This window comes from Pelophylax lessonae (assembly GCF_965119305.1).
Source record: "Pelophylax lessonae genome assembly, chromosome: 2".
Classification (NCBI taxonomy): Eukaryota; Metazoa; Chordata; class Amphibia; order Anura; family Ranidae; genus Pelophylax; species Pelophylax lessonae.
The window spans coordinates 568,047,357-568,061,332 of record NC_138769.1 but is presented as its reverse complement, the minus strand read 5'-3'; the positions used below and the strand labels follow the sequence as shown (position 1 = coordinate 568,061,332).

At 44.8% G+C, this 13,976-nt stretch overlaps 1 protein-coding gene across 1 annotated transcript; it reads right to left on the bottom strand.

Moving 5' to 3' along the window:
• Positions 1 to 5,883: 5,883 nt before the first annotated feature.
• Positions 5,884 to 7,733, bottom strand: LOC309546084 (uncharacterized protein; the record flags this gene model as incomplete). Its single annotated transcript, XM_082245597.1, has 2 exons — positions 5,884 to 5,917; positions 6,316 to 7,733. The coding sequence occupies 2 exons, from the start codon at positions 7,731 to 7,733 to the stop codon at positions 5,884 to 5,886; spliced, it is 1,452 nt and encodes a 483-aa protein (XP_082101723.1).
• Positions 7,734 to 13,976: the final 6,243 nt, after the last annotated feature.

The following is a 13,976-nucleotide window of genomic DNA, read 5'->3' as shown; positions in this document are numbered from 1 at the left end:
GTTTTTACACATCCTCCTCATTTCTGTTGCCCTGAACATTATCCAACCCAATTGACACTATAGGTTCAGACATATTGAATAATTAGACTAACAGATTGCGATAAAAGATCAAGTTTACTATCTTTAACTTGTGATTAGAAGAATGATCAAACAGTTTCAATAAAACAATCAATATAGACGATAAATAATGCAAGAGAGATCCTGAATCCTCAACCCAGAATTGTATAAGATTCAGCACTCAGGATCTAATAGAGCAACACAAATGAATATATACAGTGCCTTGCGAAAGTATTCGGCCCCCTTGAACTTTGCGACCTTTTGCCACATTTCAGGCTTCAACATAAAGATTTAAAACTGTAATTTTCTGTGAAGAATCAACAACAAGTGGGACACAATCATGAAGTGGAACGAAATTTATTGGATATTTCAAACTTTTTTAACAAATAAAAAACTGAAAAATTGGGCGTGCAAAATTATTCAGCCCCCTTAAGTTAATACTTTGTAGCGCCACCTTTTGCTGGGATTACAGCTGTAAGTCGCTTGGGGTATGTCTCTATCAGTTTTGCACATCGAGAGACTGAAATTTTTGCCCATTCCTCCTTGCAAAACAGCTCGAGCTCAGTGAGGTTGGATGGAGAGCGTTTGTGAACAGCAGTTTTCAGATTCTCGATTGGATTCAGGTCTGGACTTTGACTTGGCCATTCTAATACCTGGATATGTTTATTTGTGAACCATTCCATTGTAGATTTTGCTTTATGTTTTGGATCATTGTCTTGTTGGAAGACAAATCTCCGTCACAGTCTCAGGTCTTTTGCAGACTCCATCAGATTTTCTTCCAGAATGGTCCTGTATTTGGCTCCATCCATCTTCCCATCAATTTTAACCATCTTCCCTGTCCCTGCTGAAGAAAAGCAGGCCCAAACCATGATGCTGCCACCACCATGTTTGACAGTGGAGATGGTGTGTTCAGGGTGATGAGCTGTATTGCTTTTACGCCAAACATAACATTTTGCATTGTTGCCAAAAAGTTAGATTTTGGTTTCATCTGACCAGAGCACCTTCTTCCACATGTTTGGTGTGTCTCCCAGGTGGCTTGTGGCAAACTTTAAACAACACTTTTTATGGATATCTTTAAGAAATGGCTTTCTTCTTGCCACTCTTCCATAAAGGCCAGATTTGTGCAGTATACGACTGATTGTTGTCCTATGGACAGAGTCTCCCACCTCAGCTGTAGATCTCTGCAGTTCATCCAGAGAGATCATGGGCCTCTTGGCTGCATCTCTGATCAGTCTTCTCCTTGTATGAGCTGAAAGTTTAGAGGGACGGCCAGGTTTTCGTAGATTTGCAGTGGTCTAATACTCCTTCCATTTCAATATTATCACTTGCACAGTGCTCCTTGGGATGTTTAAAGCTTGGGAAATATTTTTGTATCCAAATCCGGCTTTAAACTTCTCCACAACAGTATCTCGGACCTGCCTGGTGTGTTCCTTGTTCTTCATGATGCTCTCTGTGTGCTTTAAACGGACCTCTGAGACTATCACAGTGCAGGTGCATTTTTACGGAGACTTGATTACACACAGGTGGATTCTATTTATCATCATTAGTCATTTAGGTCAACATTGGATCATTCAGTCCCGGTTCACACTAGGGCGACCTGTGAGGCGACCTGGTCGCTTCACAGGTCGCCGCAGGTCGCCTCCCATAGGGAAGCTGCGGACCCGTTCTAATAGGAGCGACACAATTCGCTCCGACCTAGAAAAAGGGTCCGCAGCTTCTTTGGGGCGACCAGGAGGCGACCGCCATAGCCTTCAATGTTATGAAGTCCTTGGCGGCCGCTCCGAGGTCGCGGCACGCTGCTCACACCGCGACCTCGGAGGTCGCAGTGTGAAGTAGCGTCGCCCCTATGTGAACGGGGCCTCAGAGATCCTCACTGAACTTCTGGAGAGAGTTTGCTGCACTGAAAGTAAAGGGGCTGAATAATTTTGCACGCCTAATTTTTCAGTTTTTTATTTGTTAACAAAGTTTGAAATATCCAATAAATTTCATTCCACTTCATAATTGTGTCCCACTTGTTGATTCTTCACAAAGAATTACAGTTTTATATCTTTATGTTTGAAGCCTCAAATGTGGCAAAAGATCGCAAAGTTCAAGGGGGCCGAATACTTTCGCAAGGCACTGTATATAGAGATGTCCCGAACTATTCGCCGGTGAACAGTTCCCGGCGAACGACGCTGCGGACGAACATATGCGATGTTCAGGCCGCCCCCTATACTTCATCATTGAGGCAAACGTTGACCCTGTACCTCACAGTCAGCAGACACATTCCAGCCAATCAGCATACCTCCCTCCCACACCCTCCCACCTCCTATAAAAAAGCAAGGGCAGCATCCATCTTAGATCATTCTGAAGCAGTGTGTTAGTGAGAGCAGGGAGAGTGCTGCTGCTGCTGTTAATAGGGACAGTTGTTAGATAGTGTTCTCGGTCCACTCCTGCTGTAAGGACAGCATCCTGACAGCACCCCAAAAAGCCATTTTTAGGGCTGGTGTTCTGTCTCAGCATCGATTGTACCTGTGACCTTCTTGTAGACCCAGTCTGTAAGTGTGTGCAGCAGGTTGAATGATGGCTTTAACAGATAGTTTACTCAATGAATAAAGACTCCAGAGGTGTTCTCCAATGCTTCTTTATGCTTCAAGTTAGCAAAGGCATAAACATAGAGGCTTTTCCATAGTTAAATTTACAATGAAGTTACACAGCTTCCACACTCTGCAGTCTCCTCATAACAACTAAACAAAATGGTAGTTACAGCAGGAAAATGGAGATGGGAGAAACCATCTAGCCAGAAACAGCAGGGGTGCAAGGAAGATACCAATAACATAGCATAACATAACATGTAATAACAACTGCTAGACAGTTAAAGCTGCGTGGCAGCACACTCCCCGCCTGGTATCGTGAGATACCACTACACAATTATTTTCCATAAACATACAATTAACATTGCATACAGTAGAATGCTATGTAGCCCTCTCCTCTAAGCTAACTATGCTAGAGGTCTAAGTGACTCCTTCACATAACACTGAATCAGAATTTTTGGAAGCAGGCATAATTAGGACTGTCTCAGTGACTGGTCTCAGGAAGGTTTTTGGGCTCCCGTCCTTTACAATCCTGACTTCCACACTTCGGACCTTTCCATCATCACTAGCAATGGCCTTTGAAATAACTCCAACTGGCCACTGGATCCGATTGGTTTGCTTTTCTTTTAGAAGAACCAGGTCTCCTTCCTTTAAGTTAGGCTTCTGGGTATGCCACTTTTTACGTCCTTGAAGAAGTGTGAGGTATTCCCTCCTCCATCTGTCCCAGAAACAATCTGCAAGGTATTGAGCGTATCTCCATTGACGTGTATATATGTCCTTTTCATCAAAGATGCTCTTTGGCGCTGGGATCTGTCCAATTTTCCGGCTCAATAATGCAGCTGGAGTTTAAACAGTTGGACATTCTGGGTCTGTGGATACAGCTGTCAGCGGTCTTGAGTTGATTATTGCTGCGACCTCAGCAAGGAATGTATTAAGTACTTCATGGGTAAGACGTGAAGAACTCACATCAAGCAACATAGAATCCAGTATGCGCCTTGCCATCCCAATCATACGTTCCCATGCTCCGCCCATGTGTGAAGCGTGTGGTGGGTTGAATTTCCACAGGTTTGCAGTGGCGGAGAAGGTGGCCCTTGGAGGTGGCTCTGTCTGAGAAGCTCGCTCCCGCAGGGGTTTGTTAATGCTCTGGGACGCTCTCTCGCTATAATTGAACTGGTTGGTCAGTTTTCTCTCCTTCTTGTTCCTGGATGATATTTCCTCACCTTCTGTCCATTCTTCACTAGCCTGAGCGTCAGACTTCCTATCTGTATCTTTGTCTCTTGGCTCTGTGAAGTCGTTGGTCTGAGTCTCTTCAATGACTCCCAACTTCGCCATCTGTCGCCGCGCTTCATCAGAGTCTTCGCGTGGCATGTTTCCTTCCAGGGAGAAGTGTACGGCCAGCTGGTCCACGATGCTAATGGGTTTGTAGGCCCGTTCCTTAAAACTGTACCTCACAATGTTCTGGGGGGCATGAGGGTTGTTTGTAGTCAGGATACGAGCGAATTTCTCCTTAAGTTCAGCCTCGCTGAGTTCCAGCTGGTCCGGAGGCTTAACCAGAGTCTTGGCCTGCATCCATTCATCAGCTCCATCCCCCATATCTGTGGAGTCATCTTCATCCTCCAAATTTCTTCTTGAGCAGATGTTGGAACTCAATGCTACAACTTCAGGCCGGATTTCCGGATCAGTATCTGGATCCTCCAGGCGGAAATCGATATCTTCTTCTGAGTTTGTAGAAGACTGGTCCATTAAAAACTTGGGTCCTGAAAACCAAATGGTTTGTGTGAGGACAACTGCTGGCACTAAAATCTTCTGCATGAATGCTAGAAAGTGCTCTCGCTTCTCAGGTTTGTTACGGAGAGTTTTCTTCAGTGCAGCAAATCTGGTTAAAGCTTGTTCTCGATTGTTAGGGAGAGTAAGCCTTGGTACTCGGAAGGGTACTGGAGCTACCCAACTGTTGGAATTGTCCTTGAAGAACTCTTCATCCATAATCTTGATGAACTCCTTGTCTTCGACTGAAGGAGCAATCTTGTTGTCATCACAAGTAGTCTGGTACACTGAATCACCAAAGTCCTTTTGAGAAGTGAGCTTACAGTTAATACTTTGAAGTGCTTGATATGGAACTTCGTTTTTGAAATCAAGTCTTTCCTTCACATAGTAGTGCAATGGACATTTCATCAATCGATAGGTAACATTAGTTTTGTAGGAAGCTACATCCAAGAGCTTGTGAGATTGGTCTAAACAGACTTCTCCTATTATCACCCATCCAAGATCAAGTTTCTGGGCCTGAGGAGCATCATCTGGACCGTTACATAACTCTCTTATTTTATGAACTCTAGGAATGTCTCTCCCTAGTAGAATCAAAATCTTAACATCCTTGTTAAGTGGTGGAATGTAGTTAGCAATGTGGCTCAAATGAGGGTGATGACGTGCAACCTCTGGTGTTGGGATTTCTTCTCTGTTGTTCGGTAGCTGATCACATTCGATTAGCGTTGGAAGAGAAAACTCTGTGTCCTCATATTCTGATGCGACTATGAAGCCATGGGCTCTTCTTCCAGAAGTATTGACCTTTCCTGCACATGTCTGCAAGGTATAGGACCAGGTCTCTCCTTGAATGTTGAATAGGTCAAAGAATTCTGTACTGGTCAATGAGCGATTGCTCTGATCATCGAGTATGGCATACATTTTTATGGATTTTTGTGGACATCCTTCAGGAAAAACTCTTACAAGACATATTTTGCTACAAGACTTGCTATGAAGCCCTTTTCCACATACCTCTGTACACCTTGTGGTTACGGGGTCGGCATATTGCTCAGTTCTCTCCCCGCCATCATCTGATGTAGTCTTGGGGTTGCTGCCGAGTGAAGGTTTCCTTTTGAACAGATCTGAATGAAGAGCGTCCACATGTTTGTCACTGTTGCAGAGAGAACATCTGATGGCGATCTTACAGTCTCTAGCTAAATGATCGGAGGATGCACAACACTTAAAACAGATATTATGCTCTTTGAGAAATGACTTGCGTTCTTCAATAGGCTTGTCCTTAAATGCACGACATTTGGAGAGAGAGTGTGGCGCATTATGAATAGGACACTGTTGATTAAGATTGCTAGCTTTGATGTCTGTAGCTAAGATGTTGGATGCTATCGCGGTCTTCCCCACTGCAATAGGATGCCTTAAATCCTTGAATTTACCGTTGGTGGCAATACCCCTTGAAGTACTTAAAGGAATGGTGGTTGTATCTGGATAGAAGAAGCTTGGGTCATTCTTGGATCTTGCAACCTTCCGCACGAACTCTGAAAAATAAGAAAAGGGAGGGAAGGAAACACGATGCTCATACTTATACTTTGACCCTACACTAGTCCACTTTCCCTGAAGATAACTAGGCAACTTTGCTACAATAGGATTTACGCCCTGAGCAGTGTCTAAATAGCTAAGACCTGGTAAACTAGGATCTAACTTAGCAATTTCAAGTTCTTGAAGGAGGTCACCTAACTCTCTAAGCTTATGATTGTCCTTAACAGAGATTTTAGGAAAGTCGTTTAGTCTCTGGAATAAGGCAGATCCAATGACTTCGGGGCTCCCATAGTCTTGTTCTAGACGTTCCCAGGCAGCATCAAGGCCTGCTTTAAAGTTATAAATGTAGACAGATTTAAGTCTCTTTACTTGTTCTGAAGATTGACGCCCCAACCACTTTATTAGTAAGTCAAGTTCTGCTTGAGGATCAATGTCCAAGTTCTTGGTTACCGCCTTAAATGTAGATCTCCAACTCCTGTAGTTCTCTGGGCGGTCATCAAATCCAGACAGTCCAGTTGTAATCAACTCTCGTCGAATCATATACTTGCTGAACTCTGCAATGTCAGTGCTTTCAGTTTTTATAGCCACAGGGTCTACTGATGGTGCGCCGTCTTGGACCATGGTTGGTATCTGATGTTGGCTGGTAGGTAGAGAGAAAGGTGTTGCAGATGGGTTTAATTTAGGTAAGGGTCTGTCGTCTGAAGGTCTCTGAGCATTTGAAGTCAAAGAGAGCTGTATCAAAGGGGGTATAGAGTTCATTCTGTAGTCTTCTGCTGTGCCCTTGTAATCTCTATGCACATAGGGTTGTGGTGGCACATGAGCTGCGTAGGTTGATTCACTTGATTTTGTGACGTGCGGTAGTTGTGGAGGGTCTCTGTTAGTAGGTGTGTCTAGTTGACCAGCTTGCTTTGGCGACACATTGCCTTCTGATCCACTTGCTGGATGATTATGAGAAGAATATCCAACTGTAGGTGGGACTGTATTGTCGTGGTTCTGAGTTAGGACAAACTGTAGGGTCCTTTCAACAGGGTCTTGACAAGCAGGCAAGCTGGTACAAGCTGCTCCTTCTTCTTCCAATAGGGCTTGTTCCAAGACAGATAACTCTGCTAAAGCTACTTCCTTTTCTCTGTTCTTCTGAAGAATTTCTAGCTGAGCCTCTGTTTCTGCTTGAATGCGTTTAACTTCTGCTTTGAAGGCTGCTTCTTTTTCAGAGCAGGCGGCTTGAACCTGGGCTACTGCAACCTTTTGGCGAGCTTTGAGTATTTGGTCGCTCAGTATTGACCTTATAGAGCAGGACCGCAATGACTTAGAAGAAGATTTATGATATGAGCGGGCAGACCTAGAAGATTTTCCTGTGTGTCTGGAAGAAGCAGAGTTACAGGATGTAGTCTCATGTATCTGTGCCAATCTCCCTTCTATCTGTGCCTTTGCTTCAAGATATGTGCTATGCCTCTGCTGGTCAGTAGAAGTAAAGTCCTTTAATTCCAATGCAGCTTCCTCTATGTTGGAATGTGACAATAGGGAATAGTACTTCTCAGAAAGTCTTTTATAATTCTCAAATGCCTTCTTAACCCTTGAGAGAGCAGTGTTCAATTGCTCAGAATTGTTGCTAGTTTCATTAGTGGCTGTTATACAACTTAAAGTCTTTTCCCATAATGCAGTCAGGTTACTAGATGTTTCTTCCTTACTTGCTTCATAAACCTCCCTTGCCTTCAAGGATGGGTGAGGGGCTCTGACAGGACGAGCAGAATGAAGTAAGGAGTCTGCTTTATCTTGACTAAATGCAGGTAATTCTGTGAGATCTCTGTCAGACATAATAAGTACTGTATTTCTGGTGTCTTGTTAGAAATCTGCCAGAGCTCAGCTCTGTAGGTAGTGACTTCTGTTATTAAGCAGGCTGGCTGAGGTGCTGGGTATTTGATACAATAGCTAGCTATTGCTGGAACTAGTTCAAACTGGATCACCTCAGAAGGCTGTAACAGTAATGAAGCATTCAGTAGGTGGCTGGTTTCATATGCAGAGTAATGCTTCTGGTGACTCACAGACAAGTGTGGTACTTACTGTTCTGAAGCTGCAGAGTCTTGGAAATTTACTTTTCTTAAGCTGCAGAGATACCTGTGATGAATTCTTCATGTAAATTTACTCTCTGAAGCTGTGTACTCCTGTAAATTTACTCTCTGAAGCTGTGTACTCCTGTAAATTTACTCTCTGAAGCTGTGTACTCCTGTAAATTTACTCTCTGAAGCTGTGTACTCCTGTAAATTTACTGTTCTGTCTCAGCATCGATTGTACCTGTGACCTTCTTGTAGACCCAGTCTGTAAGTGTGTGCAGCAGGTTGAATGATGGCTTTAACAGATAGTTTACTCAATGAATAAAGACTCCAGAGGTGTTCTCCAATGCTTCTTTATGCTTCAAGTTAGCAAAGGCATAAACATAGAGGCTTTTCCATAGTTAAATTTACAATGAAGTTACACAGCTTCCACACTCTGCAGTCTCCTCATAACAACTAAACAAAATGGTAGTTACAGCAGGAAAATGGAGATGGGAGAAACCATCTAGCCAGAAACAGCAGGGGTGCAAGGAAGATACCAATAACATAGCATAACATAACATGTAATAACAACTGCTAGACAGTTAAAGCTGCGTGGCAGCACAGCTGGTATTTCAGTAAATTTTTTTTTATATATACAGCATATATATATCTATTGTGCAGTTGCCTGCCCGCCGTGTGTGAGAGGCCACAGACCCACCACAGACTGTACTGTGTGCACACCACACTCATATCGGGTGGCACAGTACCTTGCAGTTTAAAAAAATTTTTTTTTTCATAATTGCAGTTGCCTGCCGGCTGTCAGTGAGTGTCAGGTCCACAGCAGTGCCCACCACTGATTTATACGGTGGCACAGCACCTTGCAAATAAAAAAAATAATATTTTTTTATAATTGCAGTTGCCTGGCCTGCCAGTGAGTGTCAGGTCCACAGAGTGTACTGTGCCCACTGCAGTGCCCACCACTCATATATACGGTGGCACAGCACCTTGCAAATTAAAAAAAAATATTTTTTATAATTGCAGTTGCCTGGCCTGCCAGTGAGTGTCAGGTCCACAGAGTGTACTGTGCCCACTGCAGTGCCCACCACTCATATATATATATACGGTGGCACAGCACCTTGCAAATTTAATTTTTTTTTTTTTTATATAATTGCAGTTGCCTGGCCTGCCAGTGAGTGTCAGGTCTACAGAGTGTACTGTGCCCACTGCAGTGCCCACCACTCATATATACGGTGGCACAGCACCTTGCAAATTAAAAAAATATATATTTTTTATAATTGCAGTTGCCTGGCCTGCCAGTGAGTGTCAGGTCCACAGAGTGTACTGTGCTCACTGCAGTGCCCACCACTCATATATACGGTGGCACAGCACCTTGCAAATAAAAAAAAATATATTTTTTATATTTGCCTGCCAGTGAGTGTCAGGTCCACAGACTGTACTGTACCCACTGCAAATGTACTGTTTGCGGTTGTTTGCGGTGCGTTAAACGGGGAGTTTGGTCTGTCAGAGTTTGGTCTGTCACTGTGAAGCGGGCGTAACCCTTACACTACCTGATTGATACAACATCATACTTGATCGTATACACACACTGGATGTTTTAAAGCACGTTATAATTTATGAATGTTAGGTGATTTATGCCCTTTATGCAGGGCCGGATTAACATAGGGGCTATTGGAGCTGCAGCTCCAGGCCCCTCCCTGAATATAGGCCTATGCCAGTGGCTTATCGATAGCTATGTGTGCTGTCTTGAAGAAGAAGTCCCCTCTGCACTGCAAACATGAAGGAGAGAAGTCTCAGCTGCTGCAGCTGAGTCCTGTTCCTGCCGATGCTTGGCTCCTATGACAGGATCTGTTACACTCACACAGATCCTCAGTGTAAAGGAGATGCAGATAGCTGTCTGGGGGAGGGGTGCTGTCGCTGATGTCATCCTAATCAGCAGAAGCCCGGGAGAAAGGAAATATTTCATGCTGCTGAAATGAGGTTAGTAAATAGGGAGAGAGGATTGTGCAAAAACTCTCCTGGGGGCTGTGATGATTGTTGGAGAGACTGCTGCTTTCCCCCATGTATTGTGTTCCCTTTTGCCCACAATGTAATGTGTTATGCCATACAGTGCCCACCATGTCATATGCTGTGCCATGCAGTGCTTGCAGTGTAATATGCAGTGCCCACCATGTAATGTACTGTGCCATGCAGTGTCCTCTATGTTATGAGCAGTGCCCACTATGCCATATGATGTACCATACAGTGTCCACCATGTAATTTGCTGTGCCATGCAGGGCCTACCATGTAATGTGCAGTGCCCATCATGCCATGTGCTGTGCCATGCAGTGGCCACCATGTCATGTGCAGTTCCCACCATGTCAAGTGCAGTTCCCACCATGACATGTGCTGTGCCGTGCAGTGCCCACCATGTCATGTGCTGTGCCCAGCATGCAATGTGTTTTGCCCACTGTGTAATGTGCTATGCAGCAGTGCCCACCATGTCGTGTGCTGTGCAGTGCCCACCATGTCACATGCAGTGCCCACCATGTAATGTGCTGTGCCCAGCATGTAATGCGTTGTACCCACCCTGTAATGTGCTATGCAGCAGTGCCTACCATGTCATATACAGTTCCCACCATGTAATGTGCTGTGCACTGCCCACCATGTCATGTGTATTGCCCACCTTGTAATGTGCTATGCCATGAAGGCCTCCCATGTCAATTGCTGTTCAGTGCCCACGATGTCATGTGCTGTGTTATGCCTATCTTGTCATGTGCTGCACCATGCAATGCCTACCATGTAATGTGCTGCACCCACCATGTAATGTGCTGTGTATTGCCCACCATGTCGTGTGCCGTGCAGTACCCACTATAAAATATGCTGTGGCGTGCAGTGCTCACCATGTCATGTGCTTTGCCCACCATGTAATGTGCTGTGTTGTGCAGTGCCCACCATGTCATGTGCTGTGTTGTGCAGTGCCCACCATGTCATGTGCAGTGCTCACCATGAAATGTGCTGCACCCACAATGTAATGTGGTGCAGTGGAGTGCCCCAGGTAATCTGCTGTTCAGTGCCCACCATGCCATGTGCAGTACCCACCATATATTGTACTGTGCCCACCATATGATGTGCAGTGCCCAACATGTAATGTGCTCAGCTGTGCCAGTATGTCATGTGCTGTGCCCACCATATAAGGTGATGTGCCCACCATGTGCTGTGTTGTGCACACCATGTAATGTGCTGTGCAGTGCCCACTATGTCATGTGTTGTGCCCACCATGTAATGTGCTGTGCAGTGCCCACTATGTCATGTGTTGTGCCCACCATGTAATGTGCTGTATCCATGTATCCACCATTTAGTGTGCTGTGCCCACCATGTAATGTACTTTGCTATTACCCCCATGTATTGTATTATACTGTGCCTCCCCACAGATTCACCTCCCCTCTACCCTTTCTCTCTCGCCCCCTTAACCCCCTCTCTCCTCCCACCCTCTCTCTTACCACTCTCTCTCTCACCCCCTCTTTCCTACCACCCACTCTCTCTCTCACCCTCTCTCTATCCCCATTTTTCTCACCACCTCTTTCTCTCTTTCTTTCTCTCGCTCTCACTTTCACCCCTCTCTCTCTCTCTCATCCCCTCGCTTTCAGCCCCCTCTCTCTCTCTCTCAACCCATCTCTCCAGTGCCATCTTAAGAGCATTGTAGGCCCCCGGGCAATGCAGTACACTGGGGCCCTGCCTACACAATTACCCACGAGAATAAAAATGCAAATTATCGATAAGGCAATATTTATTGGTACAGCAGTGCCAGGCTAATAACAGCTAGGATGAGAATCGGACTGTCCTGTGTGCGCCTGTTCCCGTGGAGGTGGACAGACATTCCTGCAGTTGTGGGCTCCCCCTCCATGGCCCAAGTGGCCTGACAGCAGCGCAGGGCCAAAAGGCGCTTGCCACCTGCTAAGTTTGGCGGCGAGATGCACGTGGGAATCAGGACAAATGATTGGCTTGGGCTGGGTCGCTGGGCAGGTGGGGCCCCCCGGGCAAGTGGGGCCCCCGGGCAACTGCCCAGCGTGCCCATTCGGTAAGATGGCCCTGCATCTCTCTCTCTCTTTAATTTATTTTAACAAAAAAATGTTTGCGTTTTCATTTTATTTTTTTTCATAAAAAGGCCCACCAAAATCCTCAGCACCAGGCCCATGATGCTCTTAATCCGGCCCTGCCTTTATGGATTAAAACCCGACTCTGCGTCAACTACGTAATTTTCCATGGGACTTTTGACATGGATCCCCCTCCGGCATGCCACAGTCCAGGTGTTAGTCCCCTTGAAACAACTTTTCCATCACTATTGTGGCCTGAAAGAGTCCCTGTGGGTTTTAAAATTCGCCTGCCTATTGAAGTCTATGGCGGTTCGCCCGTTCGCGAACATTTGTGGAGGTTCCCGTTCGCGAACGGCAAATTTTAGGTTCGCGACATCTCTATATATATATTGTGCTATATAATTGAGGATTAATGTATCAATAATCTGTCAATAGATTACTCCTTAAATGTAATGCGAGAGTGACCATAGAAATCAATGCTTTACTGTAATAAAGAATAACACCGCAATATAACTAACTTATCTCAGTGACTCTATTAACCTGAAACTAGGCTATGTATCAGAGTGCACTCTGTATCCTATAGGGGCCCCCTTTACTTTAGATTGCAAGATTCTCCTGAACAATCAAGGCCTTGCTGATCTTCGCCGGCAAAGGTGTCCTTAATCATCCAAGGAAAAGTATTTGTAATCCACAGTAAAGGTGATGATCAACTGTAATCCAAACTAGAAAGGAAAATAGGCTCCTGTACCCAATCAACTGGTACCCAATCTAAGGAAACTGGAAAGGTGGGGTGATGCCTTCTGATCTGCTACATACCATTCAGTACTGCAGTGTCCTGTGGCAACCGTTATATAAAAAGTGCAGCCCTCTGTTCAAACTAAACTGCGTCACAGGCCCACCCTTACTCAGTCCAGCAATTACAGTATATACTTTCAGATTGGATCTCTCACCCCCCCAATGTGATGAACTCCGCGTTCCACTGTCCGTACCGCCAGCGTCTCATTTTCCTCAGAAGCACTCGCAGTCTCTCTGAGTGTCCCTCCACCCGGTCTGTCACCGAGCGCCAATCCCACACCGCTCTCTCCGGTGTCCTTCTGCTAGGCCTCCAGCCTATCCTTCTCTGCACTCTGCAGCAGCTCTTCCCCTCACAGCTCTCTGTCCTCGAGGCAAGAGAGCGAATCTTGGTCCCGCCCCCTTTTTATAGACACTCCCATCTGCCCCTGCGAGTCTCAATGCTCCCTGGGAGAATAGTCCAATCAAACAGGTGTTCCACAATCTTCATTCCTTCCGTGACTATATTTCCCATAATCCAATGTTCTGTTGACTTGCAGAAACTTTAATAGTAAAAAGACAGAACAACCCCTGAACAACTTTAGATGAAACCTGCAGCCAGGCTACATCGTCCCCCCACTTGAACATCTTTGGTCCCCAAATATTACAGAGAGTCTCAAGGAGAGAGTTTATCCCATCCACAACAACCTTGTGTAGAGCTCATTGCAACTGATAACTGGCTAATAAAAGCACAATCTAACAATTGATTTTACAGATCATCTGACAAATTTGGGTTACTCTAGCAAAAGTGGTTTAAATACACCTATAGAGGTGTACAAAGCCGCGCTCATCTAAAGTGCACTAAGTGTAGTGTTTTAATATAGTGAACCAATAATGGGTAATAGTATATATATATTAAAAATAAATCACTAATAACAATTGATATGAATATAAATATAAATATAAAGTGCATTAACAGTGGTGAATGTAAAGTGCAACAACAATAAGTGAAATAAATCACATATAAAGTCCCATGCACAGTGAAAATAAATATAAAGTGCAGCAGCAATAATAATAGCACTGCAATAATAGTGGCACTGCACTTTATATTTATTTTCACTGTGCATGGGACTTTATATGTGATTTATTTCACTTATTGT